At 61.7% G+C, this 13,874-nt stretch overlaps 2 protein-coding genes across 2 annotated transcripts in view; both read left to right on the top strand.

Moving 5' to 3' along the window:
- The window catches only part of LOC128847089 (von Willebrand factor A domain-containing protein 5A-like), a 30,798-nt gene extending 28,326 nt beyond the window's left edge, over positions 1–2,472 (top strand). The window contains 1 exon segment of the mRNA XM_054046426.1: positions 239–2,472. Coding sequence (XP_053902401.1) covers positions 239–318 — 80 coding nt within the window. The 3' untranslated portion in view covers positions 319–2,472.
- Positions 1,423–13,874, top strand: part of LOC128846739 (von Willebrand factor A domain-containing protein 5A-like) — a 27,483-nt gene continuing 15,031 nt past the window's right edge. Inside the window, 4 exon segments of the mRNA XM_054045989.1 lie at positions 1,423–1,440; positions 4,633–4,680; positions 6,932–7,036; positions 7,038–7,159. Of these exon segments, the coding sequence (XP_053901964.1) occupies positions 1,423–1,440; positions 4,633–4,680; positions 6,932–7,036; positions 7,038–7,159 (293 nt within the window).

The following is a 13,874-nucleotide window of genomic DNA, read 5'->3' as shown; positions in this document are numbered from 1 at the left end:
CCCCACAGTCCAGCCAACCAGAGACCTGAGATCCTGTACCCCGTGGGTCCCAGGGCCCCCTGTTCCCCGGCTTCCTAACAGCCTCTGGCCCCCCAGCCAGACCCAGGACAGACAGGCTCCAAGCCCCCTGCTCCCCGTCCCATTCCCCCCAGCTCCCCGACATCAGTCCCTCGGGCTGTGAGCTCTCTGCCCTTTGTCCCCCAGGCTGATGTCTCCCCCGACCCTCTTCTCGTTGCAGGGCCCCAGCTGAGCGAATGCCTGGAAGCCGCCAACACCCTGCTGGGCTGCAGCGTTGGCCCTGCTGTCTTCGGGCTCTGAGCCCCCTCCCCATCCCCGTACCCCTCTCCCCCCACAAGCTACCCTGGGCCTCTAACCCAGCTGAGCTCCCCCATCCCCATACCTCCCCACAAGCTATCCTGGGCCTCCAGTCCCGCTGAGCCCTCCCTCCCGCCCCCGGATCCTAAATTAAGAGCAGCCAATTGGTTTGCATAAGTTTAACGAAAACAGTTTAAATTGACCCTGTAACTTACAGCGGAGGAAGGTCGTTGTGCAGACAGGCCCTTGGTGCTGCGGGCGGAAACTGTCTCTGCCAGCCCCTCGCTGGAATAAAGCAGTTCCCCAGGTTTGTCTGCCTGGCTTTGGCTGGGGTCCCGGGGCTCGGGGCTCCCCACAACTGTCCAGGGCACTGGGTTCCCAGCAGGGTTAGGGACCGCCTGCCCTGAGCGGGTGGATTAGCTCCCAGCTCCGGCTTTCTGGTGGGGCAGAGCAGCAGGACCCAGACGCTGGGGTGTCTGGCTGAGGCCGGGAGGAGCCCCGGAGAGATGGGAGCACGTGGGGTGCAGGTGGCAGACACGGGGCATGGGCCCAGGGCAGTGTTTAGCAGGACGTTTTAGCTCTGGGTCTGTGCGGATCCCTGACACCCCCTCACTGCTCCACCAGGAGAAGGAGAAGGAGCTGCCAGGCCTGGAAAATCTGTCCCTGCTCGGCTGCTGTTGGGACACGTGATTCCCATTCAGATACCTGGGAATTGGGCGTCCAGCCCCCCGGCAGCTCGGGAACCCCCGGCCCTGCCTGGAGTGAGGACCCAGAGGCATTGTAATGGGACAGGGAAGCAGCAAACGCTCTCTCCCCAGCTCACACAGGCCCTGACGCTGCCATCCCAGGGCATTGAAATTGGAAAGAACAATTCTAGAAGGAAAAGACTGGGGGAGATTTTCCAGGCCCAGGTGGCAGCTGGGTGCCCAGCTCCCCCAGACAGTCTGAGACGCGGGTTGTTATTCCGATGTGTAACAGCGATGAACCCAGGGGAGCTGGCGCCCAGCCCAGGCCTAGGGGTGGGCCAAACCCCCACCTTGGAGCCCAGGAGCTGGGTGGGGGCAGGCACAATTGAAGTTCTTTATAGGTCGCCAGGCAGAAAGCTCCATGAAGGTGAAGTTCAAGGTGAGGGGCGGTGCCTGTCCCTGCGGGGTAAGAAATATCCCATGGCTGGTGCCAGGATCTCCACAGCACGTGTTGCAAATCCCAGAGACTCCCCGTCCCTGTGACACTGAAAAGAAATACAAACCCATTCAGCTCCAAGCAGCTGTCACAAGGCCAGATCCACTGCCTGTGCTCTGAGCTCCAGCTGGCTCCTTGTGGCTTCTACCCCAGGGCTTTGAGCAGTCGCCCCAGTTCAGTTCCCCACCCTGCCAGATGGGGGGAGAGGCCAGGAGCCTGGGTCTCTCACCGGGCTGCAGCACACGAACCCAGAGCTCCGGGGGAGGCTCCAGCTGCAGCTGTTCTTCTCTGGATCAATAACTCACTAGCCGGGGATCCTGCTCTTTGCCCTCCGGGGAGCTCTGCAGGCTCCAGAGTCACTCGCTCGCTCTCTGGCCCAGCAGCTCCCCTTACCCGCTCCTCAGGGCAGCTCCAGGGGCGACACTCGCAGTGCGGTCAGCACGCTGTCCTGCAGGGGGAGCCCAGGTTCAAATCCCGTCTCCCTGGCAGGCGGAGGGGGATCAACCTGCCCCTCCCACAGCCAGGTGGGCGAGGAATCATATGGATCTACCCCCTCCTCCCCTGGCTTTCCTGGCATGGCGTCGAACTCCAGGACGGTGTTCCGGCTTCGGTGCCTGAGCAGCGAGGTGTCTAAATCCCAGAGGCGACTGGGCTTAGCACAGTTCCCATCGGCCAGCTTTGACAGGGGATGTGGGACCCGGCTTTGTCTGGAAGCCGTCTCTGCTCTCCCCCACAGTGGGGCATCGTCCCAGGCAGGGCCTCTCCCCAGCTCCCTGGCACACGCCCTCCCCAGTCCCTCTAATGAGGTGTATTGGCCAAACGCCAGCAAATGGAACCTTCAGAACCAGCCTTTAGCTCACTCCTGGGCTGCAGGTTTCAGGGCCACCTCCCGGGGGTCCCTGGTGACCCTGCTTCTGGCAGCCTCCCAGCCCCAGCCAGCTCTGCTCCCTTCCGACGCACCGGCCCCAGGGCGACCCCCAGGACCCACCCTCCTCCTCCGTGGCATCCTTGCCCAGCCACAGGTGTAGCCCTGCCCCTGTTGATTAGCTCATTTGGGCTCACATGGGGCACTGGGCCGCCTCTGCTCATGGGCCCTGCTCCCCCAGGGCAGATCCAAGGAGCTCTCTGCTCTGTGCCCAGCATTGGGGCATTTCCTCTCCCCAGTCTGGCAACCCCACTGGGGCTCCTGGAGAGACAGGGCGGGAAGGAGGGTGTGACCTCCTCTGGGGGCCAGGACAGAGCCTGTCCCATGTCCCAAATTCACGGCTCCGTAGGCTCTAGGGCCAGGATGGTCCGTCCTGTCCAGCCTCCCGCAGGACACGGGATTGTGCATCGAGTTCACTGCAGACTGGCACCCTGCATTGCTTTTGGGGGCCACGCTGTACAGCCACATCACCACCTGCTGCTAGGGCACCGCCTCCTGGCCCCTCTGGGCATCGCTCATTCCAGGTGCTGCACCCTCCTCAGGGGTCTTACTTCCCACCGTCCCCTCTCACTCCGCAGCCCCTCCCCCTAGGAACTGCAGCTGCCTCTGGGTGACTCAGCCCTCCAGCCAGGTCCTAGTGTCCTCCTCTTCCAGGGCATCAAAGGCTTTCGGGGCAAACTGTCCCAGGCAATCCGCTCCCCGCTGCCTGGTCTGTGCCCCTATGGGACAAAGTGAGAATGTTCTTTATGTTTTCTCTGAGTGCTGTGTGGGTGCCTCAGTTTCCCCTATGCATTTCTCGAGTGTCTAGGGGTGTGTGATTGTTGCAGAGCCCTAGGGGGCCAGTGTGATCCTTTCTGCACAGAGAATGGCCGACACCCTGTCTCCTGGCAACTGATGGCCTGAGCCCCTCCTCTGCAAAGGTGCCAACTGAAGGTATTGGAGAACAAAGAGATCAGGTGACCTCCTGGCCTGGGAAAGAGACAAAGGGAGAGGAGGGGCTAGAGAGTTTTCAGTTTGGAACTGGCTGGGAAAATGGAGGGGAGCCCAGATGGGGCTCTGGCCTTCCTGGCCCCACCCCAAGATGGACCTAACTGAGGGGGTCCTGTTGTCTGTACCTGCAAGACCTGTCTTGGACAGTGTCCCTGTCATCTAAATAAACCTTCTGTTTTACTGGCTGGCTGAGAGTCGTGGAAGCCAGGGGTGCAGGGCCTTGTCTCCCCCAACTCCATAACACCCTGCCCAGGGAATGGCAGGGGAACCGGGCCGCCATCTGCTCTGGGTCCCAGCTCAGGGCCCTCCACTCAGCAGCCCAGCTCCCCCCGGTTTGCCAGCCCGGACTCCCTCCTCCCAGTGAGTAACCGCAGACTCCACTCCATAGCCCCAAACACGCCTCCCTTGGCCCCAGGGGGGACTGCAGACCACGTCGCTGCAGCCCCTGTCTGCTCCCAGCTCCTAGGCTTTCCACAGGCCCCTGCTGCTCCCAGCCAGCTGAGCTGTGAGGGCAGGGAGTTGCCCAGAGTGTGACTAACGCGGCCAGAGTCTGCAGAGAGCCTGAGCCCATTGCCCTGAGAGGTAGGAGTTGCTTCCTGAGTCCCAGTGGGGTGGGGAGTCTCACCGGGGGGTGAGGGGGAGGGCAGGAAGGGGGGAGGAAAGGGAGTGGGTGCCAACAATGCTGAAATGAAAAGTGGCAGAAATAGCAAATAAAAGAAAAACCTCTTTTATCCCCAGGGGTTTGGTTCAATGTCTGTCTGACAAATGACAGCCCCGAGGCCATGAGGCCAGGGCAGCCTGGGGACTGACACTGATTTTTAGCATAGTCAAACAGAGTTTTGGGGGGACGCTCCAGCTGCATTTGCTGCCCACCCAGGGCTGGGTTTAGGGATCCCCCAGGGTGCACGAGGGGATGTGCGTGTCTGGCAGGTCAGACCCTCCTTGGGGAAGGCAGCGTGGCTCGAGCAGACAGCGGCCAGCCAGTGAAATGGCCCCGGAGGGCAGCAAAGGGGCAGGCAGGAGACAGCCCCAGTTCACAGGGGGGGCAGTTTGCAGATGCACCCTAGCACATGGCTGGCTGTGTGGAGGGAAGGGGTTGCAGACGGTCCCTGGCTCCCAGTGGGGGGGACGGGGACTTTGCAGACAGTCCCTGACTTAGAGTAGCTGGGAGCGGGGAGTTTGCAGACACTCCTTCGCTGTGTGGGGTGGGGCGGGGCTAGCGGGGGAAAGTACTTTCGATTTTCCAGCCTCTGCATCTCTCCCCTGAGGTGAGGTCCATCAGCCCCCCCTAGTTCTGCCCCCCTGGGTCCAGGGTCCCTCTGTCCTCTCTGGGTCCTGCCCTCACCCCCAGGTCTGGGCTTATCCCCCTGACTCAGGGCTTCGCCCCTGCAGAGTCTCCCCTCCCTGGATGTGGGGGCCCTGCGTGCCAGGGCAGGGTTGGGGGGTTGGAGGGAGGTGACCCCTAAACCTTTGTGGCTCTGCCCTATCCAACCCCCAGTTCCCCCGCCCCTTTCTGTTCCTTTCCGTACTTCTCCCTGCATGGATCTCCCGGTGCCCATCCCCGTGGCGCCCAGCCGGGTCTGTCCTGCTTCCCACGGGCTCTGGGGGCTGCTGGGGGCCTGTTCCCTGCTCTGACCTCACCCCCCGGCACAGTGACTCAGCCTCGGGCGTTCTGCCAGAAGCAGCTGCAGCAGCGAGAGTCGCAGTCAGTGAATTGCTGTAGCTTTCACGCTGACTCACTTTCTCCGGCCTGGGAACTAGGTGTCAGAGTTAAATCCCAGGGACAAACAACCAGCCTCCCTTCCCTGCCAGAGCCTTTCCCGGGGTCTCCGCCATTTCCCGGCCTATGGCGCTTACCCCAGAGCAGCCAAAGAGGTGCCTGGCCCCCAGCCATGAATACCTGCTCTGTGCGGGCACAGCAGCATCGCAGGCCCTGCTCTGGCACCAGCTCAGGACTGGGGGTGGCAGGCAGATGAGGTCGCACTGAAAGGAAGGCGCATGTTTCTGGGGGTGGGTAACTAGCTGTTGGCACAGCTCACCCCAGGGTGGGGTTGATCTTCCATGGCAGCCAGTGTTTGAAGCAGGATGGGGGGTTGTGCCTCAGTTTCCCTAGGAGTTCATTCCAGGCCTTGCCAGGCATGTGGGTTACCTGGGTGATCCCAGCATTCCCGTCCAACCTCGGAGCTGGGAATTCTTCACCTGGCCGAGCGGCAGCGAGATGAAACCCGTCCCCGAGAGCAGGGTCTGAAGCCGCTCTTGGTCATGCAGCTCTGGCGTTCCTCACCCCCGGCACCCTCAGATCCTTGCTCCTCCACAGAGACTCCCTGCGCATTCAGAGCCGGGTTCCTGCTGCTGGAGAACCCAGCCTGCTGCCGGTCTTTCACTCCTGCCAGGCCCAGGCCAGCCGGCTCCGGGACAGGCAGGAGCCCCCAGCTGTGGCCAGGACTGGACTTTACAGCCTCTGGCAGGGGGGTTCATGGCGGCCATTCCCCCCCCCCCCCCAGTGAAAGTAAATAGCAGCGCCCGCCCCGCCTCCGCCCGGAACGGCCACTCTGCAAACCTCCTCTGTTCTCTGCAGGGTGACAGCCCAGCTGGGTGAACCCCCCCAGTGACCCACCCAGGTTCCCCACAGCCTGGCACTGCTTCAGGGGGCCCCCAGGGGCTGGGGATAGAATCCAGAGTCCTGGCTCCCTTCCCCTGACTAACCCCCCAGCGTGGCACTGGGAGCGAGGCCCAGAATGGGGGAGGGGTGGGAGTTTGGATTGGAACCAGAGCAGGAAATTCAGCACATTGTTGGTTCAGAACTGCCTCCGGATCCCACCAGCCTCAGCCCCCGCTCATGCCTGTCCAACCGCACCCCGCCCGTCCATCTGGCTAGCTGTCCATCCTCACCCCCTGCTCTGACTCCCTCTCCTTCCATCCATCTGTCCTCACCCCCATGCCTGTCCGACACCCCCTTCTGTCCATCCTCAGCCCACCCCGCATATGCTCTGTCCAACCCCACACACCTTCCTTCCTTCTCTCCGTCCATGCTCACTCCCCACACACACACTTCTTCCCACACACCTTCCTTCCGTCTGTCCGTCCATCCAGTCCCATACACTCCCTTGGGGGGGGGGGGGGTGTCCACCTAGGGTGACCAGATAGCAAGTGTGAAAAATCGGGACAGAGAGTGGGGGGTAATAGGCACCCATGTAAGAAAAAGCCCCAAATATCGGGACTGTCCCTATAAAATCGGGACATCTGGTCACTCTATGTCCACCCCACACTGGCCAAGCTGGGGTTAACCACAGAGGTCCCACCCCTGCCTCGGCATGCTCCAAGTGGCAGGTGTGGATAAAAGGAAGTGGGGCGAGGGGGGGAGGACACGTGTGCACTGTCGGGTCCTGTAGAGGTGCTGTCAGCCCTCCAGACATGAGTCTCCCTGGCATGCATGGGAGCTGTACAGGACATACTGCCCAGGGGGTAGGAAGTTGTTGGGGGCAGGGGGATCTCAGGATGACCCTGTCTCTCCGGCAGGCACAAGAGCTGTACAGGGACGCGCTGGCCGGGGGGCAGACCTCGTTCTTGCTGCAGCAGGAAGGGGCCGGGGGTGATGTTTTCAGCTGCTCCCTGGGTAACCTGCCCCCCTGGGGAGGAGGCGGCACTGACCCTGCGCTATGCCTGCGAGCTGCCGCTGGAGCCCGACGGGGCCGCCCGCTACGTGCTGCCGGCTGGCCATGCTGCGCCCCCGCTACACACCCCATGGTGAGCCTGTCACGGAGTATTGGGGGACTCAGGGCCCTGCACCCCCGGCTTCCTGCGATTCACCATGACTCTCAGCCAGCCAGTAAAGCAGAAGGTTTATTTGGATGACAGGAACACAGTCCAAGACAGGTCTTGCAGGCACAGACAACAGGGACCCCCTCAGTTAGGTCCATCTTGGGGTCCCCGGGCATCCCAGCCCAGCCCCCCTTGGGAGGTCAGAGCCATCTCTGCCCCACAGCCCTCTCTCCCTGCCTGCTTCCAGCACTCTGCCTTCAGCGACCCCTCCCACAGCCTTTGTTCAGTTTCCCGGGCTAAGGAGTCGCCTCCCCTTCAACCCCTTCCTGGGTTCTCATGTTACACACTCAGGTATGCGCCCTCGGGCAGATCCCATCCTGCAATGCAGACTATCCCAGAACACTCCCCTGTCAGCATTCACAGACCACCGTGAGAACAGGCCCAGTTCGTCACATCTCTCCCCCCTTCGAGACCGAACTGAGCAGGGTCACTTTAGCCAGTGACCCGGGGAAGTTCGAACCTACCCCCGTTCCCATGGATGCCCCCGCATCCCTCCCATTCCTTGGTGAGAATTACACCAGGCCCCTCCAGTTTCACGCCCCCCCTTAGGTCGGGGGTGCTTGATGGCACTCGCAGTTCGCATGTGGGAAGGTTTATGCGGCCTGTGCCCTTTTCCCACCCCCATACCTCTGGGGCTCCAACTGGGCTGTGGTCTTCTCCCAGCGCTCCAGTCTGGAGGTCTGTGCTTTGGGCTCTCTTGGTTCAGAGCCGCCCTTTTAACCTTGGCCACCCTCTGGAAAGGATCCTTTATGCTGGGCAAGGGTCCTAAAGCTGTTTTCCCCTTGTCCCAGGCCTTCCTCCCCCTCTGACAGGGGTCACAGGATCCGCAGTACTGTCGGACAGTAACAAAGACCCCAGGCCAGTAAAAGCTCCGTAGCAGCCTCTGCTGGGTACGCCAGGTTCCCTGGTGCCCTGCGAGGGGAATGTCATGGGCCCGGCACAGCAGCTGGCGGCGATACTTCTGGGGTACCACCAGCTGCCTCCTGATCCCCCCTGACTCCATTTTCCCTGGGGGAGCCCATTCTCGGTACAGGAACCCCTTCTCCCACAGGAACCTTTTCCGGCCACCTCGTCCCATGGTCTGTACCGCATTGAGGTCGGCTAGGTCCCTTATCTTCCGCAAGGAGGGATCTCTCTGTAACTCGGCCTGGAACTCAGCAGCTGGGACAGGGATGGCCACCTGCTCTTTCTCGCCCGCTGGGTCCGAAGCTGCAGCCTCCCTGAGCCGCGTCCCTGGGCGTTCCCTCCCCACCAGCTTAGGGTCCCGCGCCTCAGGCAAAGCACCCCCCCCAAGGCCAGGGGGCAGTGCCCCTTGCCGGCTCTGACCGCGGGTCACAACTAAGGCGGTCTGGGGGCTGCTTGGCCAGTCCTCTAGGTCCCCCCCCATCAACACCTCGGTGGGCAAATGGTGGTGCACTCCCACGTCCTTGGGGCCCTCCTTGGCCCCCCATTTCAGGTGTACCCTCGCTACGGGAACCTTGAATGGGGTCCCGCCCACCCCGGTCAGGGTCAGGAAGGTGTTGGGCACCACCCGATCTGGGGCCACCACCTCGGGCCGGGCCAGTGTCACCTCTGCGCCCGTGTCCCAGTAACCATAAACTTTCTTCCCCTCCACCTCCAGGGGAACAAGGCACTCGCTCCGCAGGGACAGCCCCGCGCCAACCCTGTAAACGGAGAACTTTGAATCCGGAGCATCTGGCCCCCCAGAGAAGCTAGCCTGGGGCTCTCCTCCCTCCTTAGCAGGTGGTACTCTGCCAGCCCCCCTTCCCTGGGAATGCTGCCTCTCGCCGGGCTGGGTCTCTACCCAGTCAACCCTCTGTGGGTTCGGCCTGCTCAGTCTGTCCCTGAGCCTGGGGCACTGGGCCCGTATGTGGCCCTTTTGGCCACAGTGGTAGCAGCCCATGTCCCATGGGTCCCCTTGAGTGGGTCGGATGGTCCTGATGCCGGATGTTCCCCTCTGATGGGGTTTTTCTGTATTTTCCCACGGGGAGGTCCCATGGTGACTCTCTCTCTGCGTTGTGGTGGGATTGCTCCTTTGGGACTCCTCCCTTTTATCTCCTGACCGGCTCTTTACGAACTCATCGGCCAGCCGGCCTGCCTGTCGCGGGTTCTCTGGCTTTCTGTCCACCAACCACAGCCTCAGGTCAGATGGGCACCGCTCATACAGTTGCTCCAGTACCAGCAGTTTGACCAGGTCCTCCTTCGTCTGGGCCCCATCAGCCCACTTGCTGGCGTATCCTTCCATGCGGGCGGCTAGTTGCAGATATGAGATCTCAGGGGTTTTATCCTGATTCCGGAACCTTTCCCGGTACATCTCAGGAGTCAGCCCAAACTCCCGTAGCAGGGCCTTTTTGAATAGCTCGTAGTCCCCTTTCTCTGCCTCTTCCAGTTGGCGGTACAATGCCACAGCTTTGGGGTCCAGTAAGGGGGTAAGGACCCGGAGTCTGTCCGCGGGATCAACCTGGTGCAGCTCGCAGGCCGTCTCAAAGGCCTCCAGGAAGTCATCCATGTCCTCCCCCTCCTTGTATGGGGCCATGATGCACTTATCAAAGCTCCGTGCAGTCCTGGGTCTCCCCTCACTCACCGCAGCCGGGGGTTCGCTGCCCCTCAGTCTCGCCAGTTCCAGTTCACACTGATGCTGTCTCTCATTCTCCTGTCTCTGTCTCTCTTTCTCCTCCCGTTCATGCTGTCTCTGTCTCTCTTCACGCTGATGCTGTCTCTCTTTCTCCTCCCGTTCACGCTGATGCTGTCTCTCTTTCTCCTCCCGTTCATGCTGACGCTGTCTCTCTTTCTCCTCCCGTTCATGCTGTCTCTGTTGTTCACGATCCTCCAGCTCCCTCAGTTTTAGCTCTTTCTCCCATTCCAGCCAATTCCGCTCCCCGGATGCCGAACGCCGCCGGGAGGATCCTCTGCTGGCCGGCGAGCTTCGCCGGGGGGACCCCCTGCTGGCCGGGGGGGTCACGGCGCCCTCGGTATTTGCTGGGCTCCTCCCCACCCTTCCCCTAGGCATAGGAAGGAGGGGTCTCGGGAAGCCCTCAGCAGCCGGCTGACCACTCCCAGCTGGGACAGACACTGGTGCCTGCGCTGCCTTTGCCAGGCTGCTTCCCTGAGACACAGGGATCAGTTCATTCGCGCGATCTTCCGCCTCCAGCTGGGCAATGAGCTGTGCTTTGGTGAGCCTCCCAATGCGCAGCCGCCTCTGCTTGCACAGCTCCACCAGGTCGCTCTTAAGCCGCTTGGCATACATCTTCCTGCTGGCCACTCACCGGCCTGTGTGCTCACAGCTCCCCACAGTTCCCAGGGGGCCCCCTAGTGTGCCAGCCCTTCTCGAGGTCACCGCCTCTCTGCCAGGGTCGAGCTGCAGACTCCTCCGCCCCTGGGACCACTCGCTGCGATCCCCCCGGGGGACCCTGTTACTGCAAAAGTCCTTCTCGCTGGTCACACACTCCCAGGGGTAATAACCGTCTCTCTCTCACTCTTCAGCACGCCTGGTCCCCGTCAATCCCCCTTCGTTTTACTGCTCCCCAGTCACTTACTGCAGGAAGCGCCGTCCACGGGGTGCAGTAGATCCCACCGCTGCCACCAGTTGTCACGGAGTATTGGGGGACTCAGGGCCCTGCACCCCCGGCTTCCTGCGATTCACCATGACTCTCAGCCAGCCAGTAAAGCAGAAGGTTTATTTGGATGACAGGAATACAGTCCAAGACAGGTCTTGCAGGCACAGACAACAGGGACCCCCTCAGTTAGGTCCATCTTGGGGTCCCCGGGCATCCCAGCCCAGCCCCCCTTGGGAGGTCAGAGCCATCTCTGCCCCACAGCCCTCTCTCCCTGCCTGCTTCCAGCACTCTGCCTTCAGCGACCCCTCCCACAGCCTTTGTTCAGTTTCCCGGGCTAAGGAGTCGCCTCCCCTTCAACCCCTTCCTGGGTTCTCATGTTACACACTCAGGTATGCGCCCTCGGGCAGATCCCATCCTGCAATGCAGACTATCCCAGAACACTCCCCTGTCAGCATTCACAGACCACCGTGAGAACAGGCCCAGTTCGTCACATCTCTCCCCCCTTCGAGACCGAACTGAGCAGGGTCACTTTAGCCAGTGACCCGGGGAAGTTCGAACCTACCCCCGTTCCCATGGATGCCCCCGCATCCCTCCCATTCCTTGGTGAGAATTACACCAGGCCCCTCCAGTTTCACGCCCCCCCTTAGGTCGGGGGTGCTTGATGGCACTCGCAGTTCGCATGTGGGAAGGTTTATGCGGCCTGTGCCCTTTTCCCACCCCCATACCTCTGGGGCTCCAACTGGGCTGTGGTCTTCTCCCAGCGCTCCAGTCTGGAGGTCTGTGCTTTGGGCTCTCTTGGTTCAGAGCCGCCCTTTTAACCTTGGCCACCCTCTGGAAAGGATCCTTTATGCTGGGCAAGGGTCCTAAAGCTGTTTTCCCCTTGTCCCAGGCCTTCCTCCCCCTCTGACAGGGGTCACAGGATCCGCAGTACTGTCGGACAGTAACAAAGACCCCAGGCCAGTAAAAGCTCCGTAGCAGCCTCTGCTGGGTACGCCAGGTTCCCTGGTGCCCTGCGAGGGGAATGTCATGGGCCCGGCACAGCAGCTGGCGGCGATACTTCTGGGGTACCACCAGCTGCCTCCTGATCCCCCCTGACTCCATTTTCCCTGGGGGAGCCCATTCTCGGTACAGGAACCCCTTCTCCCACAGGAACCTTTTCCGGCCACCTCGTCCCATGGTCTGTACCGCATTGAGGTCGGCTAGGTCCCTTATCTTCCGCAAGGAGGGATCTCTCTGTAACTCGGCCTGGAACTCAGCAGCTGGGACAGGGATGGCCACCTGCTCTTTCTCGCCCGCTGGGTCCGAAGCTGCAGCCTCCCTGAGCCGCGTCCCTGGGCGTTCCCTCCCCACCAGCTTAGGGTCCCGCGCCTCAGGCAAAGCACCCCCCCCAAGGCCAGGGGGCAGTGCCCCTTGCCGGCTCTGACCGCGGGTCACAACTAAGGCGGTCTGGGGGCTGCTTGGCCAGTCCTCTAGGTCCCCCCCCATCAACACCTCGGTGGGCAAATGGTGGTGCACTCCCACGTCCTTGGGGCCCTCCTTGGCCCCCCATTTCAGGTGTACCCTCGCTACGGGAACCTTGAATGGGGTCCCGCCCACCCCGGTCAGGGTCAGGAAGGTGTTGGGCACCACCCGATCTGGGGCCACCACCTCGGGCCGGGCCAGTGTCACCTCTGCGCCCGTGTCCCAGTAACCATAAACTTTCTTCCCCTCCACCTCCAGGGGAACAAGGCACTCGCTCCGCAGGGACAGCCCCGCGCCAACCCTGTAAACGGAGAACTTTGAATCCGGAGCATCTGGCCCCCCAGAGAAGCTAGCCTGGGGCTCTCCTCCCTCCTTAGCAGGTGGTACTCTGCCAGCCCCCCTTCCCTGGGAATGCTGCCTCTCGCCGGGCTGGGTCTCTACCCAGTCAACCCTCTGTGGGTTCGGCCTGCTCAGTCTGTCCCTGAGCCTGGGGCACTGGGCCCGTATGTGGCCCTTTTGGCCACAGTGGTAGCAGCCCATGTCCCATGGGTCCCCTTGAGTGGGTCGGATGGTCCTGATGCCGGATGTTCCCCTCTGATGGGGTTTTTCTGTATTTTCCCACGGGGAGGTCCCATGGTGACTCTCTCTCTGCGTTGTGGTGGGATTGCTCCTTTGGGACTCCTCCCTTTTATCTCCTGACCGGCTCTTTACGAACTCATCGGCCAGCCGGCCTGCCTGTCGCGGGTTCTCTGGCTTTCTGTCCACCAACCACAGCCTCAGGTCAGATGGGCACCGCTCATACAGTTGCTCCAGTACCAGCAGTTTGACCAGGTCCTCCTTCGTCTGGGCCCCATCAGCCCACTTGCTGGCGTATCCTTCCATGCGGGCGGCTAGTTGCAGATATGAGATCTCAGGGGTTTTATCCTGATTCCGGAACCTTTCCCGGTACATCTCAGGAGTCAGCCCAAACTCCCGTAGCAGGGCCTTTTTGAATAGCTCGTAGTCCCCTTTCTCTGCCTCTTCCAGTTGGCGGTACAATGCCACAGCTTTGGGGTCCAGTAAGGGGGTAAGGACCCGGAGTCTGTCCGCGGGATCAACCTGGTGCAGCTCGCAGGCCGTCTCAAAGGCCTCCAGGAAGTCATCCATGTCCTCCCCCTCCTTGTATGGGGCCATGATGCACTTATCAAAGCTCCGTGCAGTCCTGGGTCTCCCCTCACTCACCGCAGCCGGGGGTTCGCTGCCCCTCAGTCTCGCCAGTTCCAGTTCACACTGATGCTGTCTCTCATTCTCCTGTCTCTGTCTCTCTTTCTCCTCCCGTTCATGCTGTCTCTGTCTCTCTTCACGCTGATGCTGTCTCTCTTTCTCCTCCCGTTCACGCTGATGCTGTCTCTCTTTCTCCTCCCGTTCATGCTGACGCTGTCTCTCTTTCTCCTCCCGTTCATGCTGTCTCTGTTGTTCACGATCCTCCAGCTCCCTCAGTTTTAGCTCTTTCTCCCATTCCAGCCAATTCCGCTCCCCGGATGCCGAACGCCGCCGGGAGGATCCTCTGCTGGCCGGCGAGCTTCGCCGGGGGGACCCCCTGCTGGCCGGGGGGGTCACGGCGCCCTCGGTATTTGCTGGGC

The sequence above is a fragment of the Malaclemys terrapin genome, chromosome 12 (genome assembly GCF_027887155.1).
Source record: "Malaclemys terrapin pileata isolate rMalTer1 chromosome 12, rMalTer1.hap1, whole genome shotgun sequence".
NCBI classification, from domain to species: domain Eukaryota; kingdom Metazoa; phylum Chordata; order Testudines; family Emydidae; genus Malaclemys; species Malaclemys terrapin.
This window is presented reverse-complemented; position numbering and strand designations above follow the sequence as displayed.